Consider the following 19,099-nt stretch of genomic DNA (forward strand, 5'->3'; position numbering starts at 1 on the left):
CTCTAATATCCAAACTGGCCACTGTGACTGGGGAACAATAATGTTAAACCACTGAAAAAGAAACTGCTGAGTGAGCAGTCAGTGAGCCATGATAGCAGTGTCTTTCTCTTCTGTCCTCCCTCTGTCTGCTAAAGTATTCATCAGAGTAAAAACCAGGGTGAGGGGAAAGGTATCTTAAGTAATAAGACGGTCATTTCTCGCTCAATAAGCACCGTACTAAATGTGCTATGCTACATGGATAAATACTGTTCCCTCAACCGCAGCAAGTGAAATAATTCCATGGATGTTCAGTTTCTCTCCCAGAAAATCTTGCCCCCCAGCTGCACTCCAAAATTGTTCTGTCCAAAAGTCTCCATGTAGCAGATTTAGTCACTTACACCTTCCATGGTGAGACCAACTGAACCAATCCCAAATGGAAATGTGCTGACATGCCACGTGTTTCGTTGTAGCACGTTCAGCTGTAACCAACAGTGTTTTTCAGATGGTTAGCATTCCCTCTATAAACATCACTGGACTTAAAGAGGAATCTGAGGCTTACCGTCTCATGTTTATGCATTTCTGTTTTTCCTGCAGACATGTCTGGAACTGGAGAGGTACCTACAGACGGAGCCCAAAAGGCTTTCGGAACTCTTCGACGAGGAGCTCGACTGCCTCCTAACGCCAGCCTTCATGAAGGGAGACAGCGACGAGGACCTGATGGACCCCCTGCTGCCCGGTTTATCCAATGAGCCTAGCCCGCCACCTCTGCTCGTATCCTATCCCAAAAACCTTCATACCCCAGCCAACACCAAGAATACCAAGGCAGGGCTGAAAGAAGCCAGCGGAGGGGTTAATCCCGCCCAGCTAAACGCAGTCACGTCCCTCACGCCGCCTTCCTCGCCGGAGTTGGGACGCCATCTTGTCAAGCCTACGCAGACTCTTACCGCCACAGCCGATGGCACGCTCACGCTGAAATTGGTGGCCAAGAAAGTCGGTCTTGGGGCGGCAAAGGTGGTGGCGACACATTCGCTACCTTCGCCACCAAATCGCGGCGCACAGAGCGACGGAGAGGGAGGACTGGGAACGGTAGGCGGAGGGGACATTCCAGAGAACAAAAAGAGGGTCCATCGTTGCCAGTTTAATGGCTGTAGGAAGGTTTACACAAAAAGCTCCCACCTAAAGGCACACCAGAGGACACATACAGGTGATTAACTGCACCAATAACATCATATGTTTTTTAGCATTTAGCATCACATGTAGCATTTTTAGATTTCCTGGAGAAAGGTTTCTGGTATATCAAATCTAACTACGTGTAATGAGATGAAGTTTCAGAGTTTGGAAAATCTTCTTTGCCAAGCCTCTGATACTACAGAAGGGTCACAAGAGATCTTGTGAAGCTAACTCGATTTTTGCAGCACAACCCCACAGCAAGATAGCTGGTTTTCTCTCTCCTGCACCTTAATCTCCGACTAAAATGAACCCAGCCACACCATTCAAAACCTGCCAGTGCAGTCAGTAATTGCAAGATGATTGATAGACCGACTGAGCTAAATCTCGTTTCCCAGCTAATTCAGGCTTGCACGCTCCGGTGCCGTCGTTTCTGCCCTCTCGCTGAACCTGAGAGCGTGTTGCACTCTGCCGTGGCCCCGAAACCTACTGTGACAGTGGCCTCAATGCAGCGTATCTGGCCCCTGTGGCCAGCTGTTGACTCTGCAGGTTCCTGTGAGTGCTGGTGATGCTAATCGCTTTTGTGCTGATTCTAGCGTATAGACAGCAGTTTCGCTTTTGAAAATGAGGGGGAATAGGCAATAGCAAGAAAAAAGGGGAAAATAAAACCCTGAAGAGACATTTTGGCTTGCTGGCTCGCTCATCACATTATGTGTTTATCAGAAGACAGATTTATTCTTTTAACTGGCTTAATCCTGTTTTTTCGGTTATCATTTCTGTAGATTACTAAAACAGGGAGATTAAAATTACAACAGGATTTAAGCGAAGCCTACATATTTTTGCTTAAGAGCACTCCTGACCCTGAAAATTGAATTAGAATGTTTCTAAATTCTGTAGAAATAAGACATACATAACTTTTTTCCAAACTGAATATTTTAAGATAACTTGAGAGGTGATATGGAGATATTGGAGATATCTATACACTGCAATTAACAAATCCTAATAAGATGAAAGCTTTTCTCATGAATATTAATTACGTTATGTAATGTTACATTATGTTAGAGACAGATGTTGTTAAGCATGCATTAATCAGCTGGCGAAATAACAAATCCAACAAAGCTAATGACTAGATTTGACTGGGCACTCCCAAAAGTTTACCTAAGAACACACTGCATGTCCAAATGTTTTAAAACTTCACATTAAAATGGATTGTGTTCAAAAACATCTAGACAGTGAGAAACGGATGGAGCAGAATGCTGAAATCTTGACATGTATGAAATCGTTTTAGAACTATTTTTATCTTGATGCTGTATTTACAAAAAAAGAATCCACAACCCTCATGCCAAAGAATGCTGAAAAAATACAACCACGCTTTCTCGGATAGAAAACAAAAGCACACTGAAGCATGTAAGGTTAGCTGCATCAGGGAGTTTTATTCAGATTTTTTTAATATACAAATTCATTTGATCAGGTGTCAGAAGTCACTCAAGTAATTTTTCACATTCGCACTTGATCATTTATGCTCATAAATGTGTAGAGCAGCCATGGAGCCTAATGACATGGTCCTACTTTGCTTCGTCAACAATGTTTGCTGAAGTTAATTGCACATCCCTGAATGGGATTTGGAGGGTAAAAGTGGGTTAGAATTAGAGAGCTCATTTTGAAATGCAACATGAGCCACTGGAGAAGACGAAATAAATGGATGATAATTGGACAGTACCTCTGAAATCTAAACTCTCAGTACCTCTGAAATCTAGACAATAATAGCTTACCGCCACTCTGTCCAGAGGAAATGTAATTAACCACACTGTACACACCTAGGACACTGGTGCGAGGGAAGGAGCTTGCTGTTTTGGAGGGGGTTTGTTGCTAGGAGACTATATCAAAAGACTGTAATAGGTTGATTATTTGCAGCTGTAGATACCAATTGAAGCGCCAATATGGCAAATCGATCCCACCTTTCCCCTACCCTCTCTGGGTACAGTTGGGGTTGCCAGGCAACTACATCATGCATATCTAAAGCGAGCAATAATTGGTTGGTATTGCGGAGTGTCCATAGGTTGCATACCGACTGGACGGCTCTTTCTCTCTCTCTTCTCTCCTTTAACACTCTCTCTACCTCTCTCGGCTGGTTGCTAGGCGACTCCATCATGCATCCATGACTCTCCAAGTTATAATTGGCCTGTGTTATGGTTGCCTTGGTTGCAGGTCCAAGCCTGCCTCGCTGCTGTCAGACGGCAAGAGAGGGAAGGAAATAAAGAAGGGGAGGAAGGGGGCTATGGCATAAGGAGGGAGCCAGCGTGAGGGGGTCTTTGGCCAATTATTGTGTGTAGTGCGAAACGTTTGCCGTCTCACACCTGCGGCCCCGCCACTCTTCAAATGACACAGAGATGCTCTTCCTGCACACTTGTAGCAGTCACAGACACGAGAGCAGACGTGGCGATATTTTCTCCAACTGATTTTATAAATTGAAGGAGCTCAAGGACAGGCAAACATAATAAAATAAACCTCAAGGCACTTTGACCTGCTGTTTGTCTGTGTGCGTGTTGCCTGGCAGAGAAAGATGAGAGATGTCAAAGAAGGCCTGCTGCTTGTTTGCAGTATTCCCAGAGGTGAACCAGTGGAAAACAGGCCAAGTTCATTGTATTATATTTAAAAATCCTCTTCTCTTTGTCATCAAAAGTCAAGAAATATGTCTATGGGGGATGGAAAGAGGAACCGGTCAGAAATCTTACTTGGAGTCGTTTTCCTAGTCGCCGCTGCCTTGTCATTCTTTACTTTGTGTTGCATCATAAGAGACTTCCAGGACCGACCGAGTGATGTAGTGGTAAACCCGACATTATGTCATCCTTTACCTCATCTTGCATCATAAAGCTAAAAAACGAGATGGGATAAATAAACTTTAATTTCATTACAGCAATATGTATGCTCATATCAACTGCATACATTTTTGGGATATGAAATATTGCAAAAGCAAATACCTTCCACTTTCTCCACATCTTATTGGATCATATTTTCCTCACAAAAAAAGGAAAAGGAGAAAGGAAAATAACAGCCTGTAATCATTTCCATTCCTCTCTATGATTTTCTCCGTCAGTATCCAGAGTCCGTCATGGAGGTCCAGGCACTTCCTTGCTGAAAGACTAGCATAGAGCAGCATGAGTTTCTATGCTGGTCCAGACTGGTTTAGACTGGTTAGGATGGTCTTAGATTGGTTGAGTAAGATAATTTGATTAATTATCAATAATCAAAAACCAAAAATCTGACTATCTGTCTGCTCATCCATCCATCTGTGCATCCATCTATCTGTCTAGGCATACGTCAATCCATCCATCTATATGTCTGGACTGCCCATCCAAGGCACATAGAAACACATAGATACAAACACCATAGAAAAGAACCACTTGGAACATCTGAGCAACGACTTAGTAATGCTCGAACAACTGCTCATAATGCTCTAGCAACCTACCAACTTTGTCTGACTGATTGTAATAAATCTAACAATCATTTTAAACTTTCAGACATCATGTCTTGAAAAACTTAACCTAAACCTAACTAAAGGATTAAAATGAGCCTACATGCCTAATATCATGTTTTTATTGAAGAAATAAATTACCAACATGGTGGTCATCCTAGTTTAGACGCATGGTCAGCATCAATTTAGTGAACAACTATTTCCAATTGGACAACTTCAAATTTAATGGAGCCTGACTCTAGTTAGGAAGATTGGTGCACACATTGTTTGCTGGAGAGGCTGGCAGCTCTTGCGCTGTGAATATGGCATTGTTTCCCATTAAGCGTCATTAAGACCCCAATTATCATTACCACCTCCGGATCTGAATCAGTGCCATCGACACCCTCCCCATTCCCACCCAGGCCTCAGGCTGAAGCCCGTTCTGTTCCCCAGGAACACTGCAACTGTGCCGGGACCCTGTCTTTGGGTGCTGAAACCCCCCTTCCTCCCTCACTCAAGGCCATACTTTAAATCTGAGGCATAAAAATACAGCATGTGGAACAATTGGTATCTCCTTTCCCATCTGTTTAACTTCATTTGAATTTCAGAACTCACTAGGAGGGTGGAGAACATTTAGCACAAATGGCTTCATTTTGGATACTTGACTTTGGGTTATGAATTCGTTCTGTTATGGTGACTGAGCACATTTAGGCAGCTCCTCTTCGATTTAAGAAAAGATGGAAAATGACCCTTGATTGAATCAATTTCTGTGTCAGAAAACGATTGTCTCCATGTATTGCCTGAGAAGACAGCATTTTTCACGTTTCGATGACTGAGAATGTAGGAGATTTGGGCTACAGAGATGTGATTGGTCGACCGGGAGAGAAAGCAAGCGATCTGATCGGCTGGCTTGGATGTGTGATTGAGAGAAACAGTAATGAATGATGTAGATAATGGAACTGCTGACGGTGCCTACAGTGGCACAGCGGCTGCCTCGCTCCAGAGGTGCACCATCTGTGTACAGGTGTGTGTGAATGGTGAAGCAGGGATTAAATGATGTGTGTTTGTGCATGCAGGTGAGAAGCCTTACAAATGCTCCTGGGAAGGCTGTGAATGGCGTTTCGCACGAAGCGACGAACTGACGAGGCACTACCGCAAACACACTGGTGCCAAACCTTTCAAGTGCAACCACTGCGACAGGTAAGAGACACACTGCAAAAGCTGCAATGCTATTTCACAATAAATGTATGCACATATTTAACCCTTTTTAGTTCTTGAACACCTTGAACACATTTAGCGAATCACAACACACTGGGCCAGCTAACCAATCTGAGCCCATCACGTATTTCTAAGGGAGGGGCTTCATAAAAGCAGGAAATGATCAGCGCGTTTATGGGAGAAGGGACAGAGTGGTGTAGAATAAAGGTAAATTATGTGAAAAATAATGTGTTTTTTTCTTTTAAACGAAGCATTAACACATGTTAGACTGCACCCCATAAACACAATCAAGCCTAGAAAAAAACAGTCAACCACCCCTTTAATATTGAGAACAATTTTTAGAACTATATCTTTATAGTTATCGTCCTTGGTGTGAACAGGCCTTAAGTCTTCTGAAAGTACTCTAACCAACAAATTACTTTACTTTGAGTGCATAAAAGTATGCAAATTTGGATTCACACTTCTCAATAATTATTTAAACGATGTTTCCACACCTTTTGACCACTGAATTGTTCATGACTACTAGGTTAGGATGTTTAAAAAATGGCTTAAATCATAACAATTGCACTCCCAAAGAGCAAATTTCTTTCTAACAAAATATTTCATAGCTGAACATACAGTAAATACATTTATACATGCTACATAATACAGGTTTTTCAGGGAAAAAAGGAAACAGGAAATCACAAGTTTAAAATTCCCTTATATTTCATATTTCTAGGTTTTCCGTGACTGTGGGATCCCCGTTTAAATCTTAAGGGCTATTTTAGGGCAGACACATGATGCAGCGTGGTGAACATGTGTTTGTATGTGTGTTGGTGATAAAGAGTTGAAGAGACACAGGAACAGCAGAGAAAAAGAGAGATTTGCATTAGCATGGGGAGAAAGAGTGATAGCCTGTCAGGTGACAGTATTAGGAAGCTGTCACTCGGGCCTGGCATGCGGGCAGCAATTACACAGTGGAGGCCGCGTGCCCACTGAGCCAGCTCCAGGTGGAAGCACAATTAGACACGGCTCCCTGTCTCGCCGTCGGCATCAAACCAACCTCGCTGCAGCCTTTTGAAAGTTGTCCATTGAACATTTCTCTGCTCCACCGATCCCAGCGGACAAGACGCGGCCTCTGTTCTGCAGACTGCTGCTGACACCTGAACAGCGCCGTTTTCCCTCGGGCGCAGCCGAGCACGTGAACTCTCTGGGGGAAGGCATGGGGAAATCTGTGTCCCTACACTCATTACTCAGTATTTGGCAGCTATTGCATGACAAAAGGAGGAGGAGCCGGCTTGGATAAGCAAATCCACATTGGCAATTCTTTCTCCCTCATGTCAGGTATAAACAAGGGCATCTTCTGAATTTGGAGTTTAGCCTAAGCAATTTAGCTCCGCAGCAGAATCCGCACAGATAGACCCCCATCATTCCCTGGGAAGCATTTAGAAGTTGAGCCCTCCTGTTACTCGCTTTTAATACTAAACCTTGAAGAATCTCTTTGGGGAGCACATCCATTTTTAGTTGTGCATTGCATTATGGGTGTTGTATATAGAGTGGAAAAAGTATTACAAGTGTGAACAGCGATGCTGCTGGGATGTGAAAGTGACCTTGTGCAGCATTATTGCTCTTCACTGGGACAGCAATCAAGAGTAATGTATAGGAATGACAGGAGGCAGTACTGTACAGTCTGATGGCAGGAAGGATGCCTAGTTGAATCTGGATGGAATAAGCCAGCGGCTAAAGGGGATTCAGAGTGCACTCTGTTGAAAACGTGCAAATTTGCCCATCATGGTCTTCAGTTTTGCAACTGTCCTCTTCTTTGGCTCTGCCTCCAGTCAGTTCGGGGTGAGTCCAGTAACAGAGCGGAACTTCCTGATCAGATCATGAAATAGGAATAGAATAGAATAGAATAGAATAGAATAGAATAACACACAATGTGGCATTCTTCTACAATTTGGTATAGTGCCAGACATTTGCAACTGTCTTAAGTTACATAGATGGTCCCTTTGGGGCAACCTGAGGTTAAAAGTCTTGCTCAAGACCATAGCAGTGATTGTTGAACCCACAACCTTTTAGTTCAGCTTAAATAACCTATGCTCTTTAAAGAGACAGTTTACCCAAAATTACATGTTCTATCATCATTTACTCACCTTTATATTGTTCCAAATCTATACAACTAAGTTAATGTACTAAAATGACTAAAACTGAAAGAAAGATAAATGAAAGTTAAATATACAAATATAAAAATATAAAAATAAAAGCTGATTGACTGATTCATAAATACTATAATAATATATAAATACTAAAAGGATACTGGCTCCAAAATGACTCCATACATCTCAACTACATCACTATGTAAAGTCTTCTGAAGTCATACAAATTTGAATAAGGAAAAAAGTTCTCAATGTAATTATTTGGTGACATTTTTTCTTCTAAATATCATTCTTACATCCATATTTTCAAATGTGGTATGGTAATACTAGTATTACTAAGTCAAAACAATGCAGACTGAAACTAAAAAAGGTAACTACAAATAGGTAACCTTCATAAAGAAAGTAAATACATTAAAAAAAGGTTTAAACATTAAAATAAAAGGAAAGGCATACAAGTTTGGAACAGCATGAGTTGTATTGTTTCTCTTTTCTAGATGTAATTACTGACTGCACGTGTGTTTGTGTTATCATCACAATGGGTTATGAGGAGCAACAGTCATGGGCAGTCTAACAGTAAATACAGTCAGCCAACACATACACAGTCATACTGTCTCACAGTCACACACACACACCAGTGTATTGGGCATCATTAATCCTGCCTAATCAAGCACAGCCCCCTGTCAGGTGTTGAGAGGGGTTGAGTGAGAGGTGGGGGGAGGGGTTATGAGATCTAAGGGTGTGCCAGCTGGTGTAGCAGCCACTTACAGTGAGTCACAGGACCATCTGTCCAGTCACTCTGCCCTGCCTCCACACACACACACCTAAAAGCCTAGTCACACCAAGATCGATGCAAATCACAAACGAAAATTTAACCGAATGTAATACACAATGTCATCAGGCTCTGCCAAAAAATCACATACCTGAATGAAAAGAAATTGTACAACTGTAATTTGCATAAAATGAATCCACTGCCAGATGCTAATTGGTCAATACTGCAGTCCAGCTGTGTTAAAATTACACAATATAAAAAAAAAATGGAAAAAATTGTCATAGCAGCACTGGTAATGGTTGGGGATATTGTTAACAATGCCACAGTAACCACCCACTTTTTAGTGGCTTTGGTTCTGGAAATATTTTTCCCCATTCATTTTTCACATTAGAACTTAGAAAACATTAGAACATTAACATTAGTAACCATTAGAGCATATATATAAAAAAAAAAAAAAAAACTCAATAATGGATATAATATGGCTTTTATGAGGGAAGAACTGTGAATGCCAAAACAATGGTACAATATAAAAATACTGATTTGTAGAAATTTGTGATTTGTAAAAATAATTACAAAATATTCGTAAGTAGTGAATTGCGCTTTTTTACTTGGACAATGTCAATTAAATACAGTTTTTTTAGCTTTTTTTTTTCTTAAAGGGTTAGTTCACCCAAAAATGAAAATTAGCCCACAAATTACTCACCCTCAAGTCATCCTAGGTGTATATGACTTTCTTCTTTCAGACGAATCCAGTCGGAGTTATATAAAAAATTGTCTTTGATCTTTCAAGCTGTTTAATGCCACTCAGCAGGTGTTGCAGTGCTTCAGTCCAAAAGAAGTTAAATAAAAAGCACCCATCCATAAAAAAAAAAAGTGTCTCACACGGCTCCGGGGGGTGAACAAAGGCCTCCTGTAGCGACTCGATGCGTTTTTGTAAGAAAAATATCCATATTCAAAATGTAATAATCACTTTAATGTAGCTTGCACCAACAGTTGTACACAGAAGCAGCTCCGGGCTGATGACGTATGAGTTCAGCGTTGCGCATGCGCCGGTGAGTCTCGTGAAAACCAACGTTTGTTAACAGGAGCAAAGGAAGCAAAGTTTCCTTACTTTAGCAAAGGAAAACCAGTCTCCTCTTGGCTTATATCGAAATCCTCCGACATTCTTTTTTACAAATCCTCGTTTTGTACTTCTAATAAGTGTTTTGTTTTGATCTCTCCCCTGCGCTTCCGCGTGCGTGAGCGGCGCATGCGCAAAGCTGAACTCATACGTCATCCACCCGGAGCTGCTTCCGTGTAGGACTGTTGGCGCAAGCTACATTAAAGTGATTATTACGTTTTGAATATGGATATTTTTCTTACAAAAACGCATCGAGTCGCTACAGGAGGCCTTTGTTCACCCCCCGGAGCCGTGTGAGACACTTTTTTTTTTTATGGATGGGTGCTTTTTATTTAACTTCTTTTGGACTGATGCATGCAACACCCGCTGAGTGGCATTAAACAACTTGAAAGATCAAAGACAATTTTTAATATAACTCTGACTGGATTCGTCTGAAAGAAGAAAGTCATATACACCTAGAATGACTTGAGGGTGAGTAATTTGTGGGCTAATTTTCATTTTTGGGTGAACTAACCCTTTAACCTCAGAGCTCATGGTAGGTCTGTCTTGAAAGGTTTCTATGGAATTGTAAAGAAAAAAACAGTTCCTCTATAGAGAAAATGAATGGGATTGTAACTTCTAAAACCCTCATTGAGCATACAAGTATGACTGATCATTGCAAATATGATCAAAGGAATTTTCTTGAAGGGCCATACAGAGAAAGAATGAAAATACTGAAAAAATGGTTGTAAATTTGTTCAACATTCAGAACAGAATTCTGCAAAGCAACTGGGGAAAACCAGAAACCATCTGACTGATATATAATATAGAAAATCATCAAGATGACTCATTTGAAAACCAACTGTGTCTACCTGTAGATGTACATCCTCCTTCCACCCCAATTTCTATCTTGGCTGCTTCCCATCCAAAAAGCAACAGTGGAGTTAACACTTTGGCTCTTGACTAATTAATAATGGATACAGCCAGAGGCAAATTGAAATTATAATTCTCCACTCCTTTCCAACTCTCTACACTCTGAGTTTTTATTAATTCCAGTTAAGATTCACTTTCAAAACTATAGCTGTAATATTGGAATCCTCATAGCCGCATAAATGTAACATAGACAGGTTATCGCAACACTGTATTTTCCAAGCACATTTATGTATTGCTCCTATCAGCAGCGGCTACATGTGAGCTTAATTGATGATGACACAAAAAAGCCCATGGCCCACAACAAGAAACCAACCGCCATGACTCAAGTGCTACATAACTAATGCGGCCGCACAGTTTAAACAATACCATTTCACCTCCAGCCTCGAAATAATTTCTTAATTCAAACAGGCTCGGCGTGATTTGTGGTCGCACTCCCAAAAATGATATCTTTCACAAGGCTTGGCACAGACTTCCCTGCTAACTGCATTAGCAAGATATGCATTCGAAACGATCTGTCACCAGTTTTAGAGCAAAAAGCTGGCTATGCTTAAAAATTCTTCTTTTTTTTCCAAACACCAAATGTTGTTTTCTCTGTTCCATCTGCAAAGCCGCCACACGTCTTCCAAGAAACTCAGACTGCGTCCCTCTTTAGTGCGATGATAACTGTGTTTCCTTAAGTGAATCCAAGCTAACTCTCTCTCCTTCTCTCTTCACAGATGTTTTTCCAGGTCTGATCACTTGGCTTTGCACATGAAGCGACATATCTAAGGCCAAGGGAGACGGGAGAGAGAGAGTGAGAGAAAACGAGTGAGAACGAAGAGGAGAACAGGTGTGCACCGCCCAGACGGGAACATTCACAACAGACTTTGAGTGCACATGAGGGGTCTGGCCGCAAACATCACCAGGAGGAACATGTGAGGCAGCGTGGGCAAACGTTGTTGGATTCTAAAAGTCTTTTCATCAGCGATTAGCCATGCCTTACCGAGTGCTAGCTTGAAGGTCAGACACGGCCAAACACCACCGTTTTTTTTCCGTCATTCTCTTTGTGTACAGTAAATCAATCATTAGCATGGAACGGATACTCAACGCTACATGTATAAAACCGAAACGCACATGCCATTCATCACGTAACAACGGTTCTACTAGAGAATCATGTTCATTGTACATTCTGGAACTTCCTTTTTCTTTTTCCAAGGACACATCACAATAACCAACCTGCAGCTATGTCGTATACAGCAAACAACCAAACACGGAAAACAACATTGCCAATACGTTCTGAGGAGAGACCAATGGAACAAGCGGCCAAATGCAACGCCCGGCCCCCGAATTAGGCTCTGCGTGGGAAAAAATAAAAAACAAAAAGATACGGCAACGCTCAGGATGTGTGCTGACTTCTCGTACTCTTCGCTCAAGAGCGAACTCTTCTCTGCTCTTCACGCCCGTCACCTCACGGGCGACCAAAATGATGCGCAGCGACACTTTCTTGCCTTTGTTTTTTTTTTTAAAGACAGTGTTAAAAAGATGGTTTGTTTTCCTTCTGAGCTGAAATGTCTTAAACTTCTGAAAAGTAAAAACTTGCTTTGTGAACAAGCATAAATGTGCACATACGGGCAACGGGAGGGAACTGTGAGCCCTTCTCAGTATGCACAAGGTTCAGTGACTGCTATCTGGCACTGAAAGGAAACGTTTGAAGCATAAGACGGGAACAAAAACCCCCCAAAAAAGATCGGGATTGCTGGCTTGGTATGAAAGGACAGAAGTCTTCTGTTTTTCATTTTGCTTTGCTCTGATTTGATCCGGGAAAAACTAACCAGAGCATGTCGGCACGGACCTTGTGTGTCGCTCTTGACACTGGAAAAAGTTATTTTGTTTTGTGTTGATACTGGCACCCGTGTAAGAACGTAGTAGTCCGGTGCCCCGGAGGAAGCCAGTGGAGGAGGCAGCTGGCAGGACGTTTGACTCTCAGATTGGAGCACCTGCTGGGATCAGGATGCGAAAGAACTTGATGGCATCAGCCCAGACAAACTTTGCCTGTTTCGTATCCATTGTCTGCACTGATTTTTTCAATGTTCTCTGTGCTTTTTTTCATACAGTCAAAAAAAGCTCAAAAACAAAATAAAAAAGCATAAAAACAAAAAACTACTCGACGGGAAAAAAGCAGAAAACAAAAAATGCGTTAAAAAAAAAAAACTTCACACACACACACAATACAGACAGAATGGTTTCTTTGCTCTTGGCTTTTTCCTGAGAAAAACTAAAGAAGAAAAAAAAAAGTAGAACAATAATTACCAAGTTAATGAACAGCGTTAAAACGAAACACTGCATGGCAGCCTCTTTCAGACAGATACACACACTCGCACACATACATGCACAGCTTGCCTCTCAGCATTATTTGTTTTGCATCGAAATCTTCACAGCAGGGTTTTAGCAATTGTTGTTTTGTAGGATTGCATTCCATCCAGACGTCAGACGTTAAATCGAGAGCTTGTTGATACATTCGAGTACATTTTTTTTTGCTAAACCGGGCCTAGGTCTAGCTCAGTTAACAATCAGCTTCTAAATCGCGGGGACGAAATATATATCATCGTTCCCAAGGTTGTGAAGCCTGTAGTGGCGTCGCAATCAGGGCGTTTCCCTGCTGACCCTCCTCTTCTGCATTGATTTAATGGCTGCAAGGGTGGAAGGGAGATTGAAAGCCATTACGGTTCAGCGGTAATATGTTTCGGAGTCATCACAGACTCTACTAAACAATCCCAGAGTATCCCTTGGGGGACCGCCAGAGCTTAACGATCGATGCCGAAACTCTCCGTGCAGCACTGCCTAAGAGTGAAGGGCTGGTGCCTTTCTCTTGGTTTGAGGCCTGTTGAAGGCAGCTCTTCTATCACTCGTACACACACTCACACATACACAGACTCACACACGCTGTCACTTCTGTTTGACCACAACCACACGCTAGATTTCAGTTGCCATTATTAGTTGATTTCTCTTTATTTCCATGTCATTTTCTCCATTGAAATGCAAAGTCATGCCAAAATTGACGAAACAGTTGGTGAATTGGTTCATCTCCACTAATGTACAATCAGTTGTGGTTTGTGGCACTTTTTTCCGCAAGAAGCGGCCTGTGTATGTGATGACTGTATGTATGAGTTTCTTTAAAGCAAGCAAGCAGGATGTAATGCTACAGTGTCATAATGATGTTCTATATTTCCACAAATGGGGCAATTATTGACAGTGTACAGCATTCTACATGTTTCACATCAACTTTAAAGCTTTGAAAGGGTTATATTTCCGTTTTACTTGCAAGTAGCAGTGATGAGAAGCTACGTTTGTTTCTCACTGCTCTACTTTACTCTACAAAATGACGATTCTGCTTATTCTTTCAGTCACCATATGGGATAGAATAGCAGGAATGCAGGAACCTAAAAAAATGCTTCATATCATTTTTGACACCGGCAAACAATGAAGCCAATCTTCAAATCAACACTGAAGATATACATATAAATATTGTCTGTTTAAATTCAGTGCAAAGCAATGTTAAATGCAAAACTACAAACAATACTCCTCTATTGCCAACATGCTCCAGACGTTACCAAATAAATACGGAATAGGCCAATCAGATTCATTAGCAGGCAACATGCCATACATATCCCCCTTACATATCAAGTGCCATTTGAAACCCCTAATATCTCACTCTCAGAACGACAGCAGCGGTCCAGGCAATCGCACAGATGTCTGATGCATACTTTGCCCAAAGATTTACACATTTGCAAATAAACTGCTGAGTGATGAAAGAGAGACATTTGTGTTTAACTATCTCTTCTGCCCTACACCAGCTTCCTATGATTCGTTCTTGAACGTCTAGGTGACCATTGACTTGGTCTCGAGTATGTGAGCTTGTAAAATACAGTTTAAATGGCAAGTTGAGGATGAGTTTAGAGCCTAACGTGAAGTTCAAGCAGCAAATAAGTCGCATCGGTTCTAGCGCTTCTATAGTCATTGCAGGTCAGGAATGCCTTCAGAAATCAATTTTAAAGTGATCGTTCACACAATCCTAACACAATTCTGATTTAGCTGTACAGAAGACCACTTTATCTACCGCGAGTTTCCGTATGACTTTGAAACGGAGATAATTCTGTGGCGGAGCATTTTACATGACAGTAAGAATGTTTGAAAACATTCTAAGGGAACAATTTTAAGTGTACTAGATCTGGGCACTCTTCCAGTGAAGCTCCCTTCCCAAGCCGTTTGCTTTTTTCAGCTTCAAAGAGGCTTTTGGCAGCTTAAATTTTATACAAAAGATGCTTGAAACATCACAAGGGAATTTTATGACAAAAGGTCAGAGGTGACATCTTTTTCATTTTTTATTGTCCGTATTGGATCAACATTTCACTGCATAACACTCTTCATTGTTACAACTAGCTTAGTCTGTTTAAATGACACTGCTGTCAATTGTCTACATAACATTTAGTGGCATTTCAAGATGCACTTATCACAAGAACAAGGGAACAATTCATTCTTCTGCTTAATAGATCAAGCTTGTAGGTTCATGGCATAACATAAATGGTATTTTTAGTCAACAGTTCATCAAAATAAAGTCTGCTATTCTGCATATATACTCAAATACTCATCCATAAGGTTCCCAGTCACTCACAAACAGAGGTGAGCACTTGTTTGTCTTGAGATATACTGCATCTTGAAGTGCGTCTGTATCCGTGTTTGTCCAAAATTGATATGTCAGTACATAAGGTTTTCACCAGGTCTTTCCCTTTGGCTTTTTGTGTTCCTCGCCTCCCACCCCCATTTATCCCACCCTGCACCTGCAGAACCACGGTCACTTCCTCAAAACTCTATCACGTCAGCTTCATCCCGCAGGTATGCGTTACCAGCTGTCAGCGATCTCTTACCTATGAATGTCCATAGACATCATTAACCAGGGAGCAACCGGCCAACAACAGACCTCAATGCTTTCACAGGTGCTCTCTCTCTCTCTTATCCAAACATGGATCTCGCAGACAGCCGCCAGTTGGTAGAGCAGGCACAAATCTGAAAAAGAAAGGAAGGAAAAAATAGAACAGTTATGTGCCATCTTGATTTATCTGTATGGAAGTGGGACGACATTTTGTCATATGTAGGCTGAAGCATGTAGTTTCTCGCTAGAGCAGGGACCCTCATATTCACTGTCCTCTCTTTCCCTCGCCACATCACTAACACTCCACCCCCTATCTTCCTGTAATCTTCACACTCTTCCTCTCCGTTTTTTTCTATTCTGTTCTTTCCTTGTGTGTTTTTCTTTATTGGTTCTTTTGCTGTATAAAGTGTTTAAAATATTATTATTTGTATGATATAATGTTAGTATGGTAATGTTCTTTATTAAGGAAGAAGATGAAATTTATTTTTGTTACTGGTCTGTTTCATAATTCTTTTTTAAATTGGTATTGTAAGATATCTATGCAAGAACTGTTCAGTGGAGCATTTTTATTTAAGAATGTAATAAGTGTAATAAATGGTAGAATCTGAATGCCTCAGACTGACATTTTCTGTGACCAGAAAAAATAAATATTACTTTGACAGCGAGTGAGAGAAACGCGGTCTTGTCATAACCTTTTATAACCTTTGGTGGAGTTCTTTCAAATAGCCAAGACTCATTACTAGACCGTTTTTGTCACAGAAATCACCACATTGTGACAATGGCTCTGTGTACATTGGCTCAAAATGACTTTTTTTGTGTGGTCACGGTTCATTGGAATTGGAAAGCCGAACACAATCACCAACAACAGCACTGTGAAGGTCAAAGACTATCACATTTTTTTTTTTTTTTTGCAGATAGATATTGTTGTATTTGAATTGATTTTACCAGTGTTCACAGTAACAAATAAATTATTTATAAAATCAAATAATAATAATAATAATAATAATAATTCAGTTACCAATAAATAAGTAAACAAATTTTTAAAATCCATAAATTCCAAGTATTATAGTTCATTAGCCTAGTTGTAAACAATTTTTTTTTTTAATCCATAAATTCCAAGTATTATAGTTCATAAGCCTAGTTATAGGCAATTTCTGGTTGCTGCATTAATAATATAATTACTTATATGTATATTAAGTTATACATATTCAGTATATTGGAAGAAGCCCTGTTGTCCCTATCCTTCAAAGTGGTTGGCCCAAAAAAAATCCTCTACTCGCCCATCAAAAATTTGTCCTGGGATACTAGCATTAGCCCTGCAGGTGTGTGAATGTGGGCCATTTTACAACTACTCATCCAATCAGATTTTCGAGCCAGAACTGTCCATTTTATAATTAAATTTTTATTACAAATGAATGACCCTCCCCCTCCTCAAACTTCTCTCTGCGGGCCATTTTGTGCATCACATCCTTTAATTAGTCGTCACAGGGCTGCCAATGACTAAGCCACCATTTAGAAGCTCGTACCCATGACTCAAGGATTAAAAGGGCTAATCGAATAACTAATGGTTAATTAGAGAGTAATTATGTGAAAGAAAAGGTACTTCTAGCGCACATTCTCACAGCCTTGTAAATGTCTTCCAGTCAGATTTCCTCCATCAGCTTCGCTCTATTATAGCTGATGCTGGTAATTGAAATTCACATTGTCATCGCCTCAAACCAAAAGCAAATGTGAGATTTATACGTCATCCACCTCCTGATGCAAGCCTTACTCCTGACAGACAGTCGAACGCCAGGATGTTTCATCTCAACAGCGGCAACCTGATACACAGCACATCTGGTGTCAAATGTGTAGAGTAAATCCAATTAATTGCATTGTTAATGTGTAGGAATAGACGTGTCAGTGACTGCTGAATAATCTCACCTAGGCTAATCAGGGAAAAAAAGGGAATTCTGCAGGCTGCAAATTTCCAGCTCGGTCTCTCGGGATGCGTGTCAGTAGCTTAATGTGCATATCCAGCCCCCTCCATTCACCAGCCCACTCACCCCCTCTGCTCTTGGCACAGGGGTCGAATCGTCTGGGTGGCGGAGAAGACATTCATCCATGCCAAGTTTATTAATGTAATACGTCCCCGTGCCCTTGTGTGCCGAGACAATGGTACTAAAATTAGTGTGTTGATTAAATGGAAATGATGCCACTGATGTGATTATTGCTTTAATAGGGCTAAACCCCTGTAACTGATGCTAACTAACAAAAGGTCACTTAATTAAGGAAGTGATAGCAGAAGATAATCAGGAATTTACAGGACTCTCGAGGTGGCTGGGGACAGCAAAACAATGTTTTGTTGCGCACAACATGTTCTCATGAACCCCTTGATTGTGCGGTAGTAAACAATCTTGGATTTTCCCTCAAGACTGCATTCTGGGATGTAAGCAAACATAGAAGAAGGCATGAGCACAAGGAATTTCCCATGATTCCACTCTCTACGCTTACACAAATTGTTTCAGCTTATAATATCACTGTACTTTGATATACCATGGTATTGAATAATTAAATATTAGTTTCCCATGATATTCATATGAGCCATATAAAAAAGAAAAGAATACTTTTATTCAGCAAGGAGGCATTAAATTGATCAAAGGTGACAGTAAAGACATTTATAATGTTAGAAAAATTCTATTTCAAATAAATGCTGTTCTTTTGAACCTTATAAGCACCAGAGAATTCTGAAAAAAAGGACCACAGTTTCCACAAAAATATTAAGCAGCATAGGGCTGCTGAAAATTCAGCTTTGCCATCACAGGAATAAAAGATACTTTAAAACATAATAAAATAGAAAACAGTTGTTTTACAATGTAATATTAATTCATAATAGTACTGTATTTTTTATCTATATCACACACACATATATACTGTCGACCTATATAAACGTTCATAAAAGCAGACAGGAAGTCTGAATTGAAAGGATATAAAATGGGAGTCTTGTTTCAAATTTATAAACATTAAAGAGGTCAAAATATGATTCCGTTCATTAATAGCCTTGAATTTTAGCTTTATCACTCACCAGCAATTTCACAAAAAAAAAATTACTGCCACCTCAATGAAATATCAAATTTGATTGAAAATGTCAAAGGACTCATAAAAAAACTTCTTAAAAGCCCTTTTTTAAAAATTCATTGTATTAGGCTATAAACCTTTAATCTTAAGATGGCAATAAATATGCTTTTGTTTAATTAGCTCACATATAAAATATCTGCTGTTAGGGCACAATGAGCGCTTTCACATAAAAGCCAGCAATTTATTCCTAACCATGGAGGAGGGGAATTATATTAACTGCCAGAGGAGATGGTATTTGGAGTGGGATATGGTATAAATTGACGGGTTTCGTGGTTGTCCCAGCACAGGAAATACTTGTATCCTGACAGGCTGGAAGCAG

General features: G+C 40.6%; 1 protein-coding gene across 2 annotated transcripts in view; it reads left to right on the forward strand.

The window, feature by feature from the left end:
• Window positions 1-12,900, forward strand: part of LOC107663863 (Krueppel-like factor 7) — a 47,287-nt gene extending 34,387 nt beyond the window's left edge. The window contains exons 1-4 of one of the 2 annotated variants that reach the window (XM_016454228.1): window positions 413-484; window positions 574-1,183; window positions 5,677-5,800; window positions 11,471-12,900. In XM_016454228.1, coding sequence (XP_016309714.1) covers window positions 482-484; window positions 574-1,183; window positions 5,677-5,800; window positions 11,471-11,522 — 789 coding nt within the window. In that variant the 5' untranslated portion in view covers window positions 413-481 and the 3' untranslated portion in view covers window positions 11,523-12,900. Of the gene's footprint in view, window positions 1-412; window positions 485-573; window positions 1,184-5,676; window positions 5,801-11,470 lie in introns of those variants that run through there. The other variant, XM_016454227.1, reaches the window with a different exon arrangement.
• The last annotated feature ends 6,199 nt before the right edge of the window (window positions 12,901-19,099 follow it).

Source organism: Sinocyclocheilus anshuiensis, unplaced genomic scaffold, assembly GCF_001515605.1.
Source record: "Sinocyclocheilus anshuiensis isolate Anshui unplaced genomic scaffold, SAMN03320099.WGS_v1.1 scaffold976, whole genome shotgun sequence".
Classification (NCBI taxonomy): domain Eukaryota; kingdom Metazoa; phylum Chordata; class Actinopteri; order Cypriniformes; family Cyprinidae; genus Sinocyclocheilus; species Sinocyclocheilus anshuiensis.